General features: G+C 57.0%; 1 protein-coding gene and 1 long non-coding RNA gene across 4 annotated transcripts in view; one reads left to right on the forward strand and one right to left on the reverse strand.

Moving 5' to 3' along the window:
* The window catches only part of RSPO1 (R-spondin 1), a 28,722-nt gene that overhangs the window by 5,283 nt on the left and 2,004 nt on the right, over positions 1–21,435 (forward strand). Inside the window, exons 1-5 of one of the 3 annotated variants that reach the window (XM_030038591.2) lie at positions 7,549–7,764; positions 7,901–8,020; positions 16,971–17,364; positions 19,660–19,851; positions 21,087–21,236. In XM_030038591.2, the coding sequence (XP_029894451.1) occupies positions 17,271–17,364; positions 19,660–19,851; positions 21,087–21,236 (436 nt within the window). In that variant the 5' untranslated portion in view covers positions 7,549–7,764; positions 7,901–8,020; positions 16,971–17,270. Of the gene's footprint in view, positions 1–7,548; positions 7,765–7,900; positions 8,021–8,228; positions 8,585–16,970; positions 17,365–19,659; positions 19,852–21,086; positions 21,237–21,435 lie in introns of those variants that run through there. The other 2 variants (XM_030038593.2, XM_030038592.2) reach the window with 2 other exon arrangements.
* LOC115351651 lies at positions 11,735–13,354 on the reverse strand. Its single transcript, XR_003926858.2, has 2 exons — positions 13,041–13,354; positions 11,735–12,147 (listed from the first exon to the last, which is right to left on the reverse strand). It is a non-coding gene; the product is annotated as an uncharacterized LOC115351651 (long non-coding RNA).

Here is a 21,435-nt window from a genome sequence, read left to right on the forward strand (position 1 = left end):
CAATGTCTGTACAATTACCAAAATCCCTCGGCAGAATTAGCTCCTTGCAGAGCACTGCATTCAATTAATTATATAGTTTAAAACACAATACGTAGACATATCCCATCCACACCAGCAAAGCGTTTGGCTCCACTGGAAATCTCTGAAAAGCCGCAGTGCAGCAGAAGGCAGGCCGTGCGCACAGGCCTAGCCGTGCTTCCTCGGCGTAGTCACGGGGGATAGTCTTTAATTGTAATTAAAATAATTATAGGTGTACTGCAAACGTCTCGGAGAGCACAGCGGAGCGAGCGCATTTCTACAGCTCTTGCTGCACAAGGGTCCCCTCAGCGCACGTTTTCAGCTGATTTATTTGGGCTGGTTTCAGTACAGCAATATTCCTGTCTGCCAGCGCGGGCCTGGACTGACGTGTGCGGCTCCCTCCCCGGGGTACGCGTGTCCGCCATTAGTGGGGATGCAGGGACAGGCACTATTCACCCTCCAGTGCTGCTTTGGTACAAGCCGGAGCACCGGCACCAGTGCCGTGGCCCTTTGCGGGTCAGCGGGAACCTCCGGCTCACGCCTGTGGGGGTCCCAAATAGCCCCAGGGTCCCGAAGCCACCCGAGGGTCCCCAAACCACCCCAGGGTTCCTCCTGCCGGCAGCCCGCTCTCTGCGAGGGCACGGCTGTGGCGGCCAGGAGCTCAGCCAGGGGCTCACCCTGGCCCCAGCCACTCCTGGGCCCCATGTCGGTCCCAGAGCCAGCCCAGCCGGCCGTGGGTCTCCGCTCTTGCTGCTGCAGGTTACTGATGGGGGGACTCGGGACTCCCGAGGTCACCAGCCTGCGTCCCCATGCAGCCATGGGAGCCCGCAACAATTACAAGCTTCCTGCGTGTCCTTCCTCTGGGGTTTTGTCACACATGATGTCTCACATCTGGGATTCGACCGGTTGGTGGGGATGGTAGTGCTATTTCCATGTCAAGCTGTAGCTTTTTTACCCCCAGCCGTTTCAGGGCTTACAGCTATTGTGTGGTTTTTTTAATGTTGCAAGAATTTATATTGGGAAAAAAGTGCCTTTTTTTTTTTTTTTTTCCTTTTCTCAATGCCTTGGGAAATGTCATCCAGCAGGAATGTTCCCAAGAGTTGCTCGTGGCTGAGAGGAGGATGGGCTCGAGCAGGGCCCCGCATGCCCAGCTCCCGTCCCTCTGCCCAGCCTCCTGGGACTGGCTCTTTGGGCTGTGGCTCCCTCCCTCGGGCACCCCATCCCTGCTCCCCAAACTCTGCCCCGTGCTCCCGGGGAAGTGGGGCCAGCCCGGCCCTCTGGCAGCACCAGCTCCTGCTCCGCTGCTGCTGGGTGCAAGAGCAGCGGAGGCAGAAGGGAGGGGGCAGAAGCCTGGAGAGGGACAAGCTGTCCAGAGAGCCGCTCCTGCTGCAGAGTCTCTCGGTTTTGTGTCCTCTTGGCTGTGCCAGTGGCCTCTTCCACTTCCAGCTCTGGACGGAGTTACAAAAAATGCTGGAAGTCCCAGCCTATTGGGCTTTTACGCAGTAGGGAACAGATAAACTCAGAGAGAGACAGCAGAGAGCAATGCCTGGGGCCGTGCGTGGGGTAATGCTTGGGGCAATGAGCCGGGCAGCGCAGTGTACGAGGCAGCGCAGGCGGCTGCGTGCGGGGCCATGCGCAGGCAGTGCAGAGGACCCCCAGCCTGCCCAGTGCTTGGTGTGAGGAGCGTGGCAGCCCCAGCTGGGCCGGGGCTGGGAATGGAGCCATGGCCCCCTTGCCATAACCCTGCCATCCACCCACGATGATAGCAGTGCTGGGTAAGAGCAGCAAGGCACTTGTGCTTCAGCGCTGGGGGGATGGCTCCACCTTGCAGGTGTGAAGTAAGGTGACCTGCCATGGGACTGATACAGGGATGGGGCAGGCACTGGCTAGTGGGAGCAGGCATGGCTTGGCTGCGGTTGTTGTGTATGGCCTGATGACAACACACCTCAAAAATCCAGCCCCAGGAGCAGGTACCAAGGGAAAAAAAATAATAAGGAGAAAGAAATAGCAAGGAGATGCCAGTCTGCATCTGCTTCTCTTCTGCCAGGATCCAGAGTGGCCCTCCACCCTCCCGCATGCCAGGGGATGCTGGAGGATGCTGGGGGATGCAGGTGGAGCAGCTCCTCAGTGGGACCCCCGTGCCCAGGGTGCCCCCATCATCCCACCACCACTGCCCTCCTCCCCAGCCTCAGCAGTTTTGTAGAGAAAATTTTACAGAAAAAATTGTAGCAGCTCCTGCCTCTACAAACACAGTGTGCTGCTGTCCCTGCCAGAGCTCAGTGCTGGTTTGCCTCAAGGAATCTGTGAGATCCGTCCTGCTGTGATCTGTAACAATATTGGGATTAAATTAGCTTCCCTGAGCTGCAGAGGGGTCAGTGTGTGAGGCCCCCTGGTTAATCCAGCAGGCCAAAGAGAACAGAAGCCTCCCTGCATTGGGAAAGGAAAACAACGGGGTCTGTTTGCAATCCGTGGAGCTAATTCAAACAGCATTCCTCAAACAACAGGGGAAAAGGGCCTTCGAAGCAAATGAGAAAGGAGCATTTCCCAACATGCGCATAACGTCGCTCCTTGGAAAGAGGCAAAATGTCCAGCCTGCACGGGGTGCGGTGTCAGAAAACCTGGCAGGCGTGAAAGAGAGATCCTGAAAAGCAGGGTAGGTCACTGGGGCGCACATGCAAGCTCTGCCTCCCTGCCCCATGCCTGGCGAGCACAAAGCAAATCATTCTTGCCGGACCCCTCTTGACCTGCCCATGCGGGCGCAGAGGGTGCAGGCAGGCTGCCTGTGCCACGTCTGGGATGGGATGGGGCATGCGGATCTCGCTCCTCCTTCACCCACAAAGATCTTACGCAGAAGTAATTTTCACAGCTCTGCAGCTCACAGCAGCTCAGCACCAAACCAGGGTGACCTCCCCGGGGACACTCCCAGACAGAGACATGCTTCCTGGCATGGACCGCTGCCAGAGCTGCCCCCTCCAAGCAAGGCCAGCGAGCAGCGCTGTCCGGCCGAAAGCCCAGGCTTGCTTGCTCTGCCCAGAAGAGGCATGCCTGGGTGATCCTATCAGAAAGTCAGCTCCCCTTCCTCTCGCTCCCACATCTCCCTGTGGAAGGCATGATCCTGCGTGCCCCTGTGCCTGACCCCCCAGCGTGGCTTGTGCAGCCTGTGTCAGGAACTTGATAGTTGTCTTTGCAACCAGAGCAGTTGTTTACGCAATAAGTTAGGCACTTGGGATAACTGTATTACCGGGGACTGAGGACTGCAGGTGTTCAGATATTATTAAAAACAATTGCCCAGGCTATCAATCATTCTGCAGGAGATAAGCCTTCTGAGAAGCAGACCTCTGCGTCCACGCAGGGAGCAGAGAAGCAGCACACCGCAGGTTGAGCTAGGAGAGTCAGAGACAACTTTAGCACGTTCTTGCTTTCCTTCTGCTTCCTCGGCGAGCGTCTTTTTTGCTTTTTGCTTATGCTGAGATATTATCAAAGGCTGATGAGGCACCAGGGATGAGTAATGCATCCTCTGTGCCAGCTGAGAACTTGTAGGCACTGGTACCTGCCTCTGCACACAGGGTTAATGTTGAGGGTGCAGAGCCCCGGGTCTGACAAAAGCTGTGGTGCTCAGTGCCGGAGCTGCTGGGTGCAGACCTGCTGCCTGCGCCCCAGAGCCCCCCCTGCCCTCAGCTGCATCCAGAGGCTGAGGGACACGGCTCCTGGCAGGAGGCAGCTCAGCCCCAGCCTGGAAGTCCCCGTAGTCCCCGGGCAGGGTGGGCTTTCCATGGAGGAGAGGCCTTTCCCCTGGCCGAGAGAGGCAGAAGGGGATGCAGGGCAGGAACCGGGGAGGGGTGAACTCAGACCAAAAAATGGCAGGGTTTTAATGGGGGGTGGAACCTTGAATGGTTGGCTGGGGTTGGCGCTTCCTCTGCAGGAATGGGGAGCGAGGCTCTCCCCTTAGCTTTGTGCAGAGCAGGACACGGAGCCCGGCTGGGGAAAGGCTGCAGCCGAACGGGCAGGATGACCCAGGCTGGGTGATACCTGTATATGCAGGATTAGACCTGCTGCTTGCTTTTCCACCTAATGCGACCAAAACTGGTGAATTCAGGTGGCCTTTGTCTGCTTTGGGAACGTCCCGCTGCCCCTTTTCCCCCGGGCTGCCGGGCACCTGCTCGGCAAGGACTTCTGTGGGTGGCAGGGAAAATCTCCCAAGTCAGCAGCTCTGCTTTCAATCTGGAGCTGCTTGGCGTTTTTACCCTGCTAAAAAGTGGAATTTCATGTCCTTTTGTACAAGAGAGAAACAGCCAGTTTAGGATTAATTTAGGTTCAGCCTCAACAGCCATTAGCTAAAGAAAACCAAAACGGTAAATTAGCTGCCTGTCAGAAGGGGAAGAAATGTGGGACTTGATGCTGGATTTATTGTGGAGGGTGTTAAGGCAGGATTTAGTGTGATTTACTGTCTTCTGCAATGATACCTTCTAACACCAGGGAGCTGGCAAGCACATCTCCTTTGCCTTCAGTCAGATATACTGCTCTGTTCACTAATTATTGATGTGTCCGGTAGCCCTGTTCTTGCAGCTGGGTTTGTCAGCATTTCCATTATAGAGGTCTGTCTTTGGGGTTTATTGCTCAGTTACAAACATTTGCTCCAGACTGAAACTTGATCTACAGCTGCCAACTGGAGTTACAGTGGTCTGAGAGAGATTAGAAAGAAAAAGGTTTGGCTATTCAACGCAACCATAAAATACAAGATCCTTAGTTCATTAGATTTTTCACTCTTGCAGTGAACTAAGTGATTTTGTCCCAGAGCAACATTTGACGGTACTTCAGAATTTCCTAGAATAGAAAGTAAAAAAACTCCAAATATAAATAGGTCTTTAATATGGAGACTTCCAACAGTGACCACTTAGCATCTGCCCAATATTCAAAACACATTCACTAATGCTCCTGTGAGATAGCAATGATCTCAGAAGATATCGTTTATGAGTAGGAAACTAGGGACATTTAATGAGGTGCCAAAGAAAATTCAGGATGAATAAAACTTCCATATACATGTGCATTAACACAGACACCATGCAAAGGAAAAGCTGCGTAAAGGGCGAATTTTCCTTCTTGCCTGTTCTGGGTTACTTTACATCTTTGTGTTCATACCTGCCCCCACACAAGCGCTGCGCAAAGCAGAGATGATTGCAAGTGTGTGAAGAACACAGATCCGTGAGACTCTCCAAACCCCAGTGTGTCTGGGGGGCCGCTCTATGCCACATCTTGTACCCTAGCCCTCCTCTTCCTCGGCGCTGCCAGTTCTGTACCGAGTCCCACAAAGCGCTCTAGGGCTTGTGCCAGCGACTGCTGGGGATGCTCAGGGACCCATCGTCGGTGGGGGCTCCTGGGCAGTGGAGTATCGAAGGGGACCTGCCCTGGCCCCCAGCAAGGGACCCAGGGGAGGATTCAGGACCCACTGTAGAGCCCGTCACGGCCTTTGGAAGAGCCTGTGCCCTCCGGCTTCCAGCTAGGAGCCCTGCAAGCTTGGGGAGGATCAAGTGAAGATAATGCTGCTTCTCATTGCTTCAAGACTTTTGTAAGCACTGCAGGGTGACTCACCCTGCTTGGCACAGGTGTCTCACCCATCAGCATGTTGTCCTGTGATGTCCCTAGGAACACTTGGAAGCTAAGACAGAATTTTACTCGTTATACAAGAATTACGGCATCTGCTCGAGTGGATCTTACATCTAAAATAAATACTGAAATGTGTTCAGATAGTTGGAGAAGCTGACCCACAACAGGGGGAAGGTAAAGATGGAGCATTCAGTGCATCTCCTTCTGCAGCTCCCCAACTCCTGCCTATTGCAGGTCACTGGTTTGAGCTTTAAGGAAACTACCTCATGGTATGGCCGAATAACGTTCATGCAGAGAGTTTAGAAGACATTGCCATTGATTTTTGCAGCACCCCTCAAAAAGCACAGCCTGCAAATTACCTTCAGCCGGAGAAAGCCAGAGGCAATTGGACAAGGAAAGCGTTAGAGAGGGGCAAGCTTTCTGTCTGAGATTCCCGAGAGAGGGAAGGTGAACATGAAGAAGCAGCAGCCTCCTCCCCAGCTGCAGAGGCCGAGAGCGCAGGTCGCTCAGCAAAGCAGGGAGAAGACGTACTACATCCTCATGTACTGAGGGTGATGGTCTTAAATGATAAGGAAGGGAGGATGGGGCAGACGTTGCCATCCCTCCCACCGCACCCTTGTGTCCTCCCAAGTCCACCCTTGGGTGGGAGTGGGCCCCGACCCTGCAAAGCAGGAACTTGCGACCTGCCAGTGCTCCCCCAGCCTCTCAGGGGCACCGAAGGGAAGCAACGACCCTCCCCAGAAGACTGCCGGGGTCCGTGGGCCACGGCGCGCCGAGGGGCTGGCCGGCAGCCTGCCACACAGCCGTGCCCCTGGGACCACCCGCTGGGGCACCAGGGCTCTTGGCAGAGCCCCATGACCACGGGCACCACATCAGCCCCACGAGAGCTGGGGACAAAGGTCAGTCATGCGCAGGGACCCGCTGCTGCCGGCCACACGGCACTGACGACTGCTCAGGGAGCAGGCAGACACCGATGCCTGTTTATGGCTTGTACAGAGAGACACCGGTGCAGGGTCCAGCGCATCTCCATGGCCGTGTGCCCTGGGAGCACCAGCTCCCCGCTTAAGCCTCCCGGTGCGGGGGGCAAGAGAGGGGATGGGGGTCCCCTGCACTTCCCCACGGGCTCCCCTGGGGCTGGGGCACTTCTGCTTCCTCCACGGGGGACAAGCAGGTTGGGGCTGCCCGCTGCCGAGCGCGGCCGGGTTGGAATGGCATCGCACACCAGAAGGCTGGCGAGGGCAAGTTGCCAGATGCTGCCCGGGCTGGATCCTGCTCAGCCCACCAGGCACGGTGGACCTCGGGGAAGGTGCCTGAGCCTCACCATTCCCCTGTGCGCCTGTGCGAAGCAAGGGTCCATCCTGCGTCCCTCCTGGCCACCCCAGTTAAGGCAGAGAAGGGAAGGGGAGCTGGCGACGGCACGGGGTGGAGAGCTCCTGGGCTGCTCAGGTGTGATGGAGGGCAGGTATCCCTGTGCAGCCTCACCGCAGTCACGCTGTTTTCCTGAGCGTGAGCGTTTCCTCCAACTGCACAGCCAGAGATCGAAAAAGAGCCAGGCTTTCGAGCTCTTCGCCTTAGTGCCTTCCCCCCTCCAGAGGATAATAAGCTGCTTTTAATATTTGACATGTTTATTAACAGATGCAGTTGTGACAGCTGATGACTTCATATGCCAGTTACCACTGAAATGTTAGTAATAACTCGGAATTAACTGTCATAAATAAAAAAGACTACAAAGACAACTAGATGGTGTGTCACTGCAGTAATTTACTGAGACCCCGTTGGCTCTGGATGCAACGCTGGAAGGTCCTTTGTGGAGCTCCAGTCCGGGTTTTGCAACAGTCACAATATTTTGGCTGGATATTGTCTTAGGAGGTGGTACTAGTGGGGTGGAATTCCCTCATGCAGGAGTTTGCACTAGATGCCTTTACAAAGCTGGATACTCTGGTAATAATAATAATAAAAAGCCCCTACCCGGTGGATGGGGATGGAGTCTACGGCATTGAGACCAGGATTTATTAATGTGCAAATTGCTCTGATATGATCACATACTTTCTGCTTTGCATACGCAGGGAGCAGCGTGGGCTGATGGAGTATGAACTAGCCTGGGCGATCTTTACGAGCTGAAAGCCTGCACATCACAGAAGGGTTTGTTTCTCTGCGCAAAACCTGGGAAGCTGTTAGAAACCTGCTTTAAAAAACAAGTGAACAAAATACCCAGACCCAAACGCACCAGACTTCTCCATGAACTCGCCATGAATATATTTTTCATTTTTTTTGACAGAAACGTGCATGTAACTTTCTCTGGAGGAACCGAGGATTTTTGTAGTTGGTCTTGTAGTATTTTAAAACTGAGAAACCAGTAGAGTCTTTTCAGCAGTGATGAGGGAGTGACAAGTCAGAGGTAAGGGTTTCAGAATGCATGTTTGTTTAGATGAAGCTTTTGCAATGTGGGCTGCTAATGAGGAACGCAAGCCTTGTCAGCATCCGACTTGCGGGTTTGCCTTGTGCAATGTGGATAATGAGTTCAGACAATGAAAGCTGTGAGAAATCACAGCACGATCTGTTAGGATCCCCGTCTCCCCCACCCCCAAGGTGCGTGGGGCTTTGCAGGGAAGCTGGGCTGCTGCGTGCTGTCCCCTGCCACTGTTTTACCTTCCCAGACCTGGGAAGGGGACACGGAGAGCTAGTCGCAATATTGATCAGTTCGCTGGAGCTCGTTGCTGATACTGGACCAGCCCCAGGGTCCCGCCGGCCGCAGCGCAGACGCCGAATGCTGCGCAGCGGGCTGCAGTGCCCTGCCTGCTTTCCCACTGACTTCCAGAGACGGGAGCGTGCCCGAGCTGAGCAATGAGGGGACGAGGCAGTTAAGCAGTTGCTGTCTCAATATTGTCGTGGCTGTGCCTAACTCAGCCTCCTGCAGAGAACGGCACCCATGGGGGCACGGCAGGCACCCGGAGAGTGCGGGGTAAGTACGTACTCCCTGAGTTTTCGGATGGGGGATCAGTGGGGAAATGGTTAACAGCGATCATGGTAATAATTAGACATCCGTGTTAACACCCCATGCTGATATGCAGGGGAAGTGCTGCTGGATCTCGGTGCTGGGCTGCCGAGCCTGTGGGTTAGTGAGGGCTTGGGGCTCGCTGCAGCACACTCGCGCAGCGTGGCAGGGATGCAGCTCCCCAACAAGGGCTTGGGTCAAGGTGATGTTTCAGCTGCCGTCCTCCTGGTCCCCTGTGCTGACTGAGCCTGGGTGCTGCGAGAGGTGGGTGCGGGCAACTGTGGAATGGTCACCCCTGGACTGCTGGGGTTTCTTGTAGGCTCAGGCGTGTGCGTTCCTTTGAATGGCCCTGGAGTGAGGGGGTGTTCAGGTGATTCAGTTTGCGTTTGAAGGGGTGTCTTACAGTAAAAGGCATTAAAGTAGGGTAATACTGGCAGAAGCAAATGTTGCACGGCATGGCAGGCATGGAGCCTTCGCTCTCCTGCACAGGGGTGGGCGTACAGTACCAGTGCAAAACCCCCTGTTTACCTGAAGGTCCGTGAACTTGGGGCAGTGCTTACAGTGCTCTTTGTGGTGGCCAGGTTTATGCTGAGATCCCATGGGGACCCAGCACTTGCAGTGAAACATATGCCTGGAGTGTTCTCCAGTTTGAACGATTTTGTCCAAAGTCCATCCATGACCCTGGAGCAGGTGAGATCCTGACTGCCCGATCATCTCATCCCCACTGTGGGGCCAGGGTTGCAGAGGCTAGGTGGGAGGACGGTGGCAGCACGGCGGGCCTGGGAATTCCGGTGCTGCGACATGCCTGGAAATCACCCTGGAAAAAAGGCTCGTTTCAGCTGGATCAGCTCCCCGGCCCTGGCGCGGCTGCTGCGAGAGCAGCAGCACCACCCGGAGGGACACAGCAGGGAGCAAGCTAGGGGTGCAGGGGCACGGATGTGACCCCCTGTGCGCAGCCAAAATAAGCCAGCATGCGTGCCAGCGCGCGCAGACAGAGGCAGATCAGAGCATAAACCCCACGTTTCCATCACCCGAGCTAGGCTTGAACTGGCAGAGCCCCTCTGCCTGCACTACAGGGCCATGAGCCTGCAGTGAACACCAGAGCTGGGGGCCAGATCAGCCTCCCCCTGGCCTGTGGGGATGGCCCTGGAGTGGGAAAACGGGGACCACGCAGCTGAGAGGTGGGGACCGGCCGGTACAGACACCTTCCCTGTGGCTGCACGAGGGCGACGCGCCATCTCCCCGAGGACAGAAGTGCCCGTCTTTGCCTGAGACCCCGGCAGACACAGAGAGAGCCTTCCAGCTGTACCCACCAACAACCCGCCTCCGAGGATGATCCTCTGGGATTGCAGCTTCCCCACACGCTCCTGTGCAGCCAGGTGGCGTGGGCCAGCTGCAGGGTGTCTGTCCTTTGTTGCAAACCTCCCTGAGCCATGCCAGGCTCGGCAGAGCTCACAGCAGGGTCCCCCTGTCCTGGTGGTGCAGGTTGCTGTCACCCCTCAGAAAGGCAGAACTCATGTGCTTGTGCCCTGCTTGCAGCAATGGCTGGTCTGGAGAAAACTCAGGCTGCCCTGCTCACTCCCTCCCTCCCTCCCACCAACCGAAGCCCTGTCCTGCCCGATGCCCAAAGCTGGTTGTTTTTCCCAGTTGTGTTTTCTTCTGCTGCTGAAATCAGTGCTGCTCCTGGCTCTGCAGGGCTCAGGTTTCCCAGGCAGTGACGTTTTGGTGGGAGAGCCAGTGCACCGGGAATCCCTGCAGGAAGCTCACACTTGGCAGATGCTTCCTTTGCACATGGCCAAGCAGAAAGCCCCAGGTGCTGTTTAGGGTCTTTGCCCCAGGCTTCATCTCTGCTTTTGCCTGGAGAAGCTGTTTAGCACAGTGGCTTGTGACTCACTGGGCTCCTGTAAGCCCTGGCTTTAAAAAGCCTGCATTTAGAGTCAGTTGCGGAAGGTTGCTTTAAGTCCTTGTTTGGTCACACTTACACTGAAATAAGAGGGGAATTGGGTTTGAGCTGAACGTGTGCACACTTGTGTAGGATGAGAGCCTTAGCAGCCCCGGCTGTGCTTCCCATTTTGCATTAGACCCCCCTGCTCCCTACACGTTCAGGGTCTCCAGGAGCAGGGGCTGTACGCTAACATGGTGTGTATCCGCTCTGCACCTCCCGGGGAATCTGCTGAGCACGTCGCTGCACGGCAATAGGGCCTTTAGGGTTGTTGAGGAGCCCTTTTGACGGAAGAGCGAGGTTTTCGGTGCCCTGGTCTGCGTTGCTCTGAAATGGACTGTTTTGCAATTTCTGGTCTGAAATTTGCTTTGGTTGCTGCTGTTCTAGTGCCTTTTGTCCCTGGTTGGCATTTGGTAAGTGAGTTCTTGAACTGTAGGAAGCTTAAACCTACCTGACATCGTACCTAGTAGAAATAGGTTTGCTTTTTCTGCAGCTAAATCCCCAGGCAGCTTCCCGGTCTGCGGTACCGGAGCTATGCCTGCCGGGACAACTCCAGTGTGTTTTCAGATGCTGCTGTGTTTTTGTGGAGAAGCAGCACACACCGAGCCTGCAGCCTGCTTCAGGGCTTCGCTGCTTCCTTCTCCTCCAGACCAGTACGCAGCCTCTCTGCGCTAGCAAGAGGGTGATGGAAATCCCCCAGTAAAAAATTTCCTGATGTTTTACAATGCTGAAGCACAAGTACTCCCGGAGAGAGGCCTGTGGCACTATTAATCGCAGCATTACTTGGGGCAGCTACTGTGCCGGGCACTGCACAGGGTGGGTGAGGAGCTGGTCCTGAGCGGAGCGGGGGGCTGGAGCCGGCGGGGAGGCTGGGGTGCTGCCGCTGCAGGGCTCCGGAGTGACTCCCTGCTGCCAGGCTGGGGCAGTGGGGCGGCCGCGGGCAGGAGCCTCTCCTCGGCGTATTCCCCATTAGCGGGTCACAGCACGGCTCCGCAGATCCGGGGAATGCAGTGCAGAAGCTGGTGGAAGGAGTCAGACCTCAACAATGCTGTGGAGAACTCTGCTGCCAGATTGTTTTTTATTATTTTATTTTTTCAGTGAAGTTTATGGGTTAGGGATTTTGCAGAACTTGGCACTCAGATATAATATCAAATGAAGACCTTCTGGTTCGGAAATTTGACTTAATGCAGCCTTCTTTTATTGCTTCAAGGATTAAGCAGAACAAAGTGGCTCTGCATGTGCATGTGCAGAGATGTTTGCAGGCTGGAGGCGCGTGAGACACCCTGTGGCAGTCGCGATGACCGAGCCGTGCGTGTGCGGGACCTTCTTCCGTGGAGGGTTTCACGGTGCCGCTCATGTAGCGTTAGCACTGTCTCTGCCTTGCCGACAGGGAAACACCCCTCGGAAAGACAGCAAGGCTTTCCCAAAGAGAGCGAGGGCCCCCAAACCCGCTACCTGCGGCACCGTGCTGCCTTCCTCCTGCTGTAGAGCAGACAGGGAGCTCCGGCCATGGGGGGGCACCTAGTGCAGGCAGAGCAGAAACATTGGGTTCGGGGAGCACCAGCACTGCGGGCGCATCTCTGTGTGCCTGTAAAATAGGAATGATGGTGCCACAGGGCTGAACGAGCTGCCTGGGGTGCCCAGGCAGATGGGGTGTTGGGTGTTGCTGGTCCTGCAGCACCCCAGCTTGCAGCACCTGTGCAGCCCTCATCCACTGCCTCCCCCTCCTGCCCAGGGGAGTTTTGTGCTGAGGCAGCCGTGCAGCCGGCACAGGGCAGGCAGTCGGCCCTGAACCGCTCGTCGGGGGCCACCTCTTTGCCCCTCTCCCTTGCTGCTGCCCGTCGAAGCGAGCTCTGGGGATAGCCTCTGAGCGCACGTGGATGAGGGTCCCGCTCCGCACTGGCTGGCACTCGCCTTCCCGGGGCTGGTTCCTGACACCCGCGTCTCCTGGCAGGCGCCGGGGGAGCGAGGGAAGATGTGTGCTTCAGAGCTCGCTGGCTCTGCTCCCTCGCCGGGCTGGGGAGCCGCGCAGCCACACCTGGGGCTCCAAGCTTCAGATGTCTCGGGGAAGCTTTGCCTGCCGGAGACTTTTGCCAAGGTAGGGCAAGGCATGCAGCGAGATAAACGCGTGTGTGGGCTTCTGCTTGTTTGAAAGATGCCTCCTCTCCTGCTGGCTATATCCCACCTGTTGAGGTTCAGCCGTGCTGCAAGAGCAGCTCGGCCGCTCTCCGGGGCAGGGCTGGACTGGGGAGGGTGCGGGGGGGCTCGTGGTGGCAGCAGTGCCTCCTGATGCAGGGTGCAGGGCGCAGGGTGCCGCGCCAGCATCGCCTCATCCTACTGCTGCTTGAGACTGGCCTGGGGGCTTTGGTGGGTGCTGGGGAGCCATTCCACCCTCGGATGGGACGGCTGGTCCCAGTGCCAGTCTGCAGGAGCACATCTCCCCCCACCCCTGAGCAGTCTCCTTTATCTCCCCTCCGGTACCTGCTGGGATTTGTTGTCCCCCCGCAGCCCTCCTCTGGCTGGCTCAGACACCAGGCAGCAGCTCATAGTGCCGGGAGCAACGGCCGCTGCATGCCCCATGGACGCCATCCTCGCGCGTGGCCCCGCTCTCCTTAGCAGCCCACTCTTGTTTCCTCCTCCTCTTCTTCCTCCCCTTCCCCTCCCAGCGCCTCTGATATCCGGGTGCCATTGTCGTTATTTGGCAGGCTTGTTGAAAGTTGACACAAAGGCAGGTTGGGGAATCTGCCGGCAGCGTGGAGCTGGCTGCTGCCATAAACAACCTCCCCGGAGCTGGACTCTGCCTGCCCTGGGGCTGGGGAGGGCTCAGGGTCATTTGTCCTGGGTGCCGTCCCCCATGCCCGAACTGCCGGGTGCGAGGGTGGGAGACTGCTGGGACCAAACAGACCAGGGTGAAACCCTGCAAAACTGTGACTCCTTGTGCAGGCAAGGACATTTCTGAAACCTGTTGTCCTTGCATATTCGCACCCCCTAAACAGACTACCAAGGTGAAATTCAAATTTTCTATCCAGCTCCAGGACCTGGAAACCCAAATTCCCCTGCACTCATAGCTGATGTCCAGCTGGCTGTTGGCAGCCGACCTGGCAGTTCCCGGAGGTTCATTACTGCTGCTGCTGTGATCGGACTTTGTCCTGCCTCCAGCCCTCGCACAAGCATCTGGTCCTTCTCTCTCAGACTCAGTAAACCTTTGGAGAGCCCGTTTACATTACGGATAGCCTGATACATTCAGCAAGAGGCAATATATCAGCAATTTAGTTATTGAGGATTAGGTCTTGAATATCCCGGGGATATAATGTTGGTCTTTCTCACCTTGCATGTAGGAGGACTAATGGTAAATTATCTGGATGGTTTACATTTTCTGGTTTGCATTGGAGCTCCCAAGGACCAATTTATCCTGATTGAATTGCAAACAAGGCTTACTGTCATCTCAGAAGCAGGGGCCAGGTCTCTCCATAAACGAATTCAGAGCAATTCAGGTTACCCCAAATTCTTCCTGTCGATGGGATAATGGCATAAATCCTGCTAATGTTTAGACTGGAAATTGTTTGCAGCAACCTGAGCTTGACTGATGGCTGCAATAGCAGAAAGAATCATAATTTGTGTCCTGAGGTAAGGGTGGGAAGAGCTGGAAGCCCGGCCCTTCTGTGGCAGCGTCTGCTGGTGGTCATGCCGCAGACACTGTGTGCTTGCAGGGAGGTTTTGAAACATGAGGATGGTACTAGTGACCCGCCTTGGCACTGGCTTTTCAGCATCCAGGATGCCAGTAGCTTTTCTGTGCTGAGTGGGCAGCTGTGGCCGGAGGCCCAGGCTCTCTTTGGGCCACAAAGCAAGGAAACAAGGAGGAAAAAGTGTGTGCTTGTCTGGTTTGTGTTGTAGCCTCAAGGTTTCCCATGGCACTTCCCTGCCCTTGCACTGAACAAGCCCTGAGAGATGGGGTATGTGGCGGCGGCATAAGCTTCACGCTGGCTCTTGGCACGCTGGGGCTGTATTTGCTCCCTAAGAATATCCCCGCTGCTGTCCCCGCACCGAGGGGACTTTGCCTAAACTGTGAGTGTTGTGTAAACACTGCAGGACGCGGAGCGGGTTCAGCCTGTACTTCCTGCGAATGCACTTCACCTGCAAAGCCGCCGTAATTAAAAACAAGGGGCAGCCAGGCCGGGGTGGTGGCACCGTGCTCCCTCCAGCGCAGCTGGCGCTCAGCGCTAATTTGGGGAGAGTTTGGGCCGCCCTGTACTGACGCTGCCCTGCTCACACCAGCTAGCATCCCCCAGGTCCTCTGTCTGTGCCGTGCCGTACATTGCCATACTGTGCCAGGCCATCCATCCGGAGGGTCCGGCTGCCTGTGCTGCCTCACCCCCATGCAGGGGAGCCCCGTGCCGTGCCCAGGTCTCTGCACGTGAGCACGGTGTGGAGGGAGGCTGCGAGGCTGGGGTGGGATCCCCTCCCGGCACAGCTCTCCGCTCTGGTAAACACTCCCAACAGCCCAGCTTAAGCACTTGACAGTGTTTATAAAGCAGCTTGCAGCAAACAGACTTGGAAGTGCAGAACAAGTTGGTGTTTACACAAGCAACTAATTATTTATTTGAAAATCCTGTGGATGAACTGTGGGCTGTAACGACAAGCACATGGGGAGCGCTGTGCTCCTGCCCCAGCAGCGCTCGGCAGAGTCACAGCAGGGACACGGTGAAAAGTTCAAGGCTATCGGGGCGGGAGGACGATGGCAGCGCTCTGCAGCACCTGATGGCCTGCAGGTCTCGCTGGCACACGTGAGCCAAAGTTGCCGTGAGCTGCCCGCCCCAGGGCACATCTCAGTGTCGAGGCACGTGCTGCTACAAGGTCCAGCAGTACCTGTGTCACATCTCCCGGCAGCAGCTGACTCAAGATGCTGCCAGCCCACTACCGCTGCTGTGGGCAGCCCTCTCCGTTCAGGTATTTTGCTGCCGTAGCCATAACCACCCTACAGCTGGGCCGGAGCAGCAGAGCTGCTCCGTCCGGTGGCCCCTCAGCAAGTCCCCCACCCCACGGTGGGCATGGGAGGGAGCCGGCACCCCGGAGCCCGTGTCCATCCTGCAGGCAGCGCGCGGGCTGCAGCCGGGCTTTGTGCCAGCACCATCATCACTGGCCATTTGGGGCATCGGCGATTGCGCAGTTATTATAAAGGGATTAAAACCATTTTCTGTTTCATTTGACTTCACAGAGTGAATGTTGTCGCCTTTATTCCAAAACAATGGCAGCCGTTGGCAGGGCTTCGCTCTGCCAGCTGCAGAGAGAAGAGCGTGGCCCTGCCTGGCAGTGCCAGAGCTCTCGGTGCAGCCCCGGAGGTCACCCTTCCTGCACGCCAGCCACAGGGCACACGGAAAACCACCTCCCAGGTCCTTTCCCGGGGGAGCAGCAGTCCTGCCTGCACTGCCTCTCCCCTGGAGTCGGGCAGCACAGCCAGCAGGAGCAAGGTCTCGGATGCTCCAGGGCAAGGACGGGGCACGCAGCAGCTCCCGGGCTGGCTGCACCTGGAGCCCTGCGCGCTGGGCTGCCATCCGGCAATTTCCCACTGCACTGGGCTTCCCTTTGCTCTCCAAGAAGTTCATGTGGAGCAGTTGGTTGGTTGCCCAGCCTGTCCTCCTGGCATTGCCGTCTCGTCACCCTGTCCTGCCACACACGTCGGGCAACTCACCGCCGCCGCTTGGCGAGGGTAGCGCGGCACGTACGGCCGCGCTCGCTGCCGAACGCCGGGCTTTCTCCACTGGCAGGGCCGTGCGAGAGCCAGTGAGCCCACGGCAGAGCAGCTCCTGCACTCGGTCCCGCTCGGCACTGCCTCTGCCCACGCAGGCAGCGCTGACCCTTCCCTGCCACTCTGGGGGAGTGGGAGCTGGGAGGTTTGGAAATTCCCTCCGAGCAGAAACGCGGCGTTTCAGGCAGCTCGCGGGATGATCCCGCCCCGTCCCCAGACAGCCCCGTCTCTGGCTTGGGACTGCAGGCTCGCTTTCTGCTTGGCTCGACTACCAGCCCCAGAGGTGCCCACTTGATGGGAAACATCTTGTGCACTTGGCAGTCTGCAGAGGCCATCTGCTACTCGAGGAGGGGTGGCCGAGGGGGACTGGCACTATTTTAAACAAGTTACAGCTATAACCGTATGCAGCATCGGCAGATGGCAAAGCTGCATTAGGCGTTTCTACGTGTGCTAACTGTTATTAAGCAACGCAGTGACTTGTGGATAAGGTTGGAGGGCGATTCGCCCCACGCCACTCCGGGTGCCGCCATCTGCCTGCACCCCTTGCGTGCTGCTCCCCCGGTTTGCTCCACGGCTTCCGCGCTTGCCCGCCGCAGTGCCGAGCCCAGCCGTTAACAGGAGAGATGTCGACTGTTGAGTTAATCTGTTCTCCTCTTCCTTTGCAGTTCCTGCGAGTGCATTTGGAAACTGCAAGCAGCTAACGCTCGCTGCCAGAGCCCCCAGATGGGACTAGAGCCAGGCTCCTGCGCTCCTTACGGGGATGAAGGTAGAGCCATGTTACCTGCTACCTAAGGTCGCTGTTGCTGATGTAGTTTGTGGATATGGTCCCGTACCAGGTTTCGTGCACAGACTCTCAGCTCTGATCCTGCCCGAGACGTTTTAGCGGCCGCAGAGAGATCCCCAGCTGTGGAGTGGGCTCCTCCGACCACCCTGCGACAGAGGGGCTGCAGCGCTGGAGAGTTACTATGCAGCTTGGACTGTTTGTGGTGGTGGTTTTTCTAAGCTCGATGGATCTCACAGGCAGCAGCAAAGTGGTGAAGGGCAAGAGGCAAAGACGAAGTATGTATGAAATGCTTTTCTTCTCTACTTCTTCTCGTGATGCTGTACGGTTTGTGCAGGTGGTGAACGTGAATGTGAAAGTTGGTGAATGTCTTACCAACACAGAGAGCTGGGCAGAACCCGGGGTGCCCCACGAGCCTCCACAGCTCCCCAAGTCCCACTCCCACGCAGAGACGTGCACTCCCCTGTCCCGCCGGACCTGCCGCAGCCCTCAGCTGCAGGCAATTGCCCCGGCACCCTGGCAGCTGCCCCCACTAACCCCGCAGGCAGCGCCGGGCAGGGATGGGGAAGAGCTGCCCTGCAGCCTGCGGCTCAGGGCAGGGACCGGCCGGCGCTGCTCCCCGGGGCTGCGGCCCTCGGGTAAGCTGGTGCCCATGGCACCACTCACGGCCGGAGGAGCTGGCTCTGCAGAGCAGGACGGGGTCGGCCTCCCCGCTTGGCGCAGTGCCTCGACTGCCCCGGCCCCTGCCCGCCTTCGCCCCCGCGGGCGCGGATCCGGCAGGCAGCGGTGCGCATCCCGCCCTGCGCCCCGCCGAGGCCGGCAGCCTCGGGGTCCCCCGCCACAGTCAGGCACCTTGCCGGGAGAAGTGAGCAGTAGAAGGAAGGGAAGGGAGCGTGTGAGCACGAGCCGTGCATCACTCCCCATCCGACTCCCCAGCACTGCTCTGCTGGCAGGCTCCCGCCCCGCACCGTCCTTTCCCCGACGGCCACCCCATCCCGCCCGGATCCCCCCCAGCCGGTTCTGCCCTGGGCAGCGGCCGTGCACGGGTGCCCGCTCAGCTGCTGCAGGGGCGTTGGGCCATGGGGCGGCCAGGCCGCCGTGCGACCCAAGGTGCACGGGCTTTTAATTATCCCTCCAGCCTGGATGGTCCTTGGCTGGTCCCAGCTCCGGGCTCACGCTGGGCAACCAGGCTGAATCGGCACAAGAGCAGCCACATGGGTTTGCCCTCATTGGTGTAAGCTAGTTTTAGAACTGTTTTACATTAAAACTGTTTTAAATTAAATTATATAAAAATGATTTTATATTAAAACTGGGACTGCTGAGCCCTGTGAGAACAAGGAAAACCTGATGTCATAGCTAATGCTATAAAGTGCAGTTTCCAGTGAGGGCCCACTTTATACCTTTGCCATAGAAACAGACCTTGGCCCTGCGACCCAGTGCTGCGGGAGAGATGGGGCCGGACCCCTGGGGGTCCCTGCGTACAGGGGGCCAGGGCCCAAAATGCCCAGGGGAGGTCCCAGTCCAGACCCAGCAAACCCTCCTGGAGGCTGCGGCAGCCTCCGCGCCCACGGACCCAGCGATGGAGCTCGGGTAGGCAGCAGGGGAGCTGCCAGGGTCTCAGGTCACTGCGGGGGGAGAGGAAAGTTTTCTTACCTCTTGGTCTGGCATGTGAATACTGTGGTGCTCCGCGCTTGCTTTTGAAGTGTAGTAAACACAGTATTTAAAAGAATACATTTTTTTAAATACACAGCTTTTCTATAAACAAGGACGCTGCTTGCATAATAAACTAATAAAAATAACCTGCATTCTAGCCTGCAAAGAATGCTATTGGTTTCAAAACAAGCAGCATTTTATATGATAATTAAAAGCAGAAAACTCTCAAGACATGGGATTGAGTATTTTTCTTGGACTGAACTTAGGAGCTGAGAACACATCTCTATTTTGGGGGCAGTGAAATCTCCTGCACTGCCAGATATCGTTAACATAAGCGGGGTCAGAGCGAGATTTAGCTTGGGACGCAGCCTGGCTCGAAGCGCAGCACAGAATTACTCAGACAGTCTCGCTCCAGCACCGCACGGCTCTGGGCCCCGCTCGTCCCACAGCGTGCCCGTAGCTCCGCGAGGCAGCACCACCAGCTCCAAGAGGGGACACGGCGAGGAGACGCTGGCCCACCCGGGCACGTGTCCCTCGTGGGTGTCCGCCCAGCACGGGCAGCAGGGCTGATGGACAGGGCTGGGAGGCAGGGGGCTGGGAGGAAGACAGCGCTGGGACTCTGCGTAGAGTTGGTGGCTGCTTCTGGGTCCCGCTCCTCACCGCTGCCGCCGTCGCGACCCTCGCGCCCGCGCTCAGCGCGGCGCTGGTGCCTGTGGGCATCAGGCACGGGGCCGTGACGCCCGGCCAGAGCGGTACCGGGAGCCGCAGCGAGTGTGTCGGTGCAGCAGGACCCCGGCCCTCGGGCTGCCCCGGTCCCTGCGCTTGCTGCCGGTGGTGCCGGTGTGTTGGGGCTGAAGCCGGTGCGTGCAGAGCCCGGCCACGCGGGCAGGCACTAACTGCTGCCTCTCTTGCTCTTCCAGTTAGCACCGAGCTGAGTCAGGGCTGTGCCAGAGGCTGCGACCTGTGCTCTGAGTTCAATGGGTGCCTGAGATGTTCCCCCAAACTCTTCATCCTTCTGGAGAGGAATGATATCCGGCAAATTGGGATTTGCCTACCATCTTGTCCACTGGGATACTTCGGCCTTCGCAATACAGACATGAACAAGTGCATCAGTGAGTACGGGAGTGGGAGGGAACGGGTGAAATGCGGGAGGGTGGCAGTGCTTTGCAGTGCTTTGCAGGGGATCGTGTTGCCTCCGTTCAGGTGAGAGGAGATGCTGTGCCTGTATGGAAGGGGAGAAGGCCGTGCTGAGCAGGGCAATAACCCAGGGAATAACCCCATAATTTATGCTGATGATGGCTAACGCACCTTGAGTGCCCAGGCGCTTGCCCACCGCAGCACTGTGCAGCTGGTGCAGCGTGCAGCCAGGCTGAGATGCTCCTTCCTTTTGAACAGCTGCTAGATACTGCCCAAACAGTGCGCTCAGAAGGAGGATAAGCATCCACTGCCCACCCATCAGCCCTTCCATGCAGGTTTTGACTTGAGTTTTGGCCTTCCTGGTCTTTGAGAGCCTCTGTGGGTCTCTCCATGCTGCGGGCAGGTGGTGGTGGTGGTGGACCAATGGTCCATTAGAGCAGAGGGCCACCGGCAAAGCCTTCAGGGCTGGGTTACCCTGTCGCAGCATGCTCAGCACCGCCCAGGTATGCTGTGGACGTGGCATCTTGCAGGGCATTTGGGAAGCTCTGTTACCTGGGCTGCCAGACTGGCACCCTCTTTCTCTGGGAGGAAGGAGGAGGAGGGGGATCCTTTCAGCTTTTAAGGTACTGCTCGCACAAGTACCTTTTCTTCTCTCCTGTGCCCGTTCACCATAGCCAAGCAGCTCTCTGAACGAGATCCTTGGCCTGGGGCTGCCTCTTTCAGCCAGAGCACCAGAAAGAAGCTGGACATGGAAAAATGCGATCACTTCCCTGGCAGTTTCATGCAAATCACCCTCATGGCCAGATTTCTGTCTAACTCTGTTACTTTGCAGCCCATACTGTAGCTGCAGCTGGAGCAGTTGATACAGGACTTTATTCTTTGCACTGTCCCAATTTGGCTGACTGATGCTCAAGGCGAACACCACCAGCCCAAACCTTTTCCACTCTGCCTGATTTCAAGCTGGCAGTGACTGCTGCTGGCTATGAGAGCTGCAGCACAGTGGCTCTGTCTTATATCAGGGAACGGTGCAAAGAAAACTGACTTCTATCCGAGTAGCACAATCAGGCCTGGCAGGACGTTCAGAGACTTGCCCTGGCTGTTGGCAGACCCCTTGGAGCCGGGAGTGAACTCCAGTTAGCAGTGAAGAGCTTCCTGAGTCTTTTGCTCACATCAGACTACATGATGGCTCTGTGGTTTTTTTTTTCCCCAGAATGCAAAATTGAGAACTGTGAGTCCTGTTTCAGTCGAAACTTTTGCACAAAATGTAAGGAAGGTTTGTATTTGCACAAAGGGAGATGTTACGTCACATGCCCCGAAGGCTACTCTGCTGCCAACGGCACCATGGAGTGCAGCAGTCCTGGTAAGCGATGCTTGGGCACCTTTCGCTGAGCTTTTTGTGCGTCTGTCGGGTCCAGTCACGTGTATTGCTACAGTTTGGTTTAGATGATAAAACGAACCCCTCAGAGACGATGGCTCATCATGCCTGTGTCAATTGGGTGACGGTGCAGGTCAGACCCAGCCTTCAGAGGGCAGAGCCCTCTGGAGACCAGCCTAGGCGG

The sequence above is a fragment of the Aquila chrysaetos genome, chromosome 16 (genome assembly GCF_900496995.4).
Source record: "Aquila chrysaetos chrysaetos chromosome 16, bAquChr1.4, whole genome shotgun sequence".
In the NCBI taxonomy this organism is placed as follows: domain Eukaryota; kingdom Metazoa; phylum Chordata; class Aves; order Accipitriformes; family Accipitridae; genus Aquila; species Aquila chrysaetos.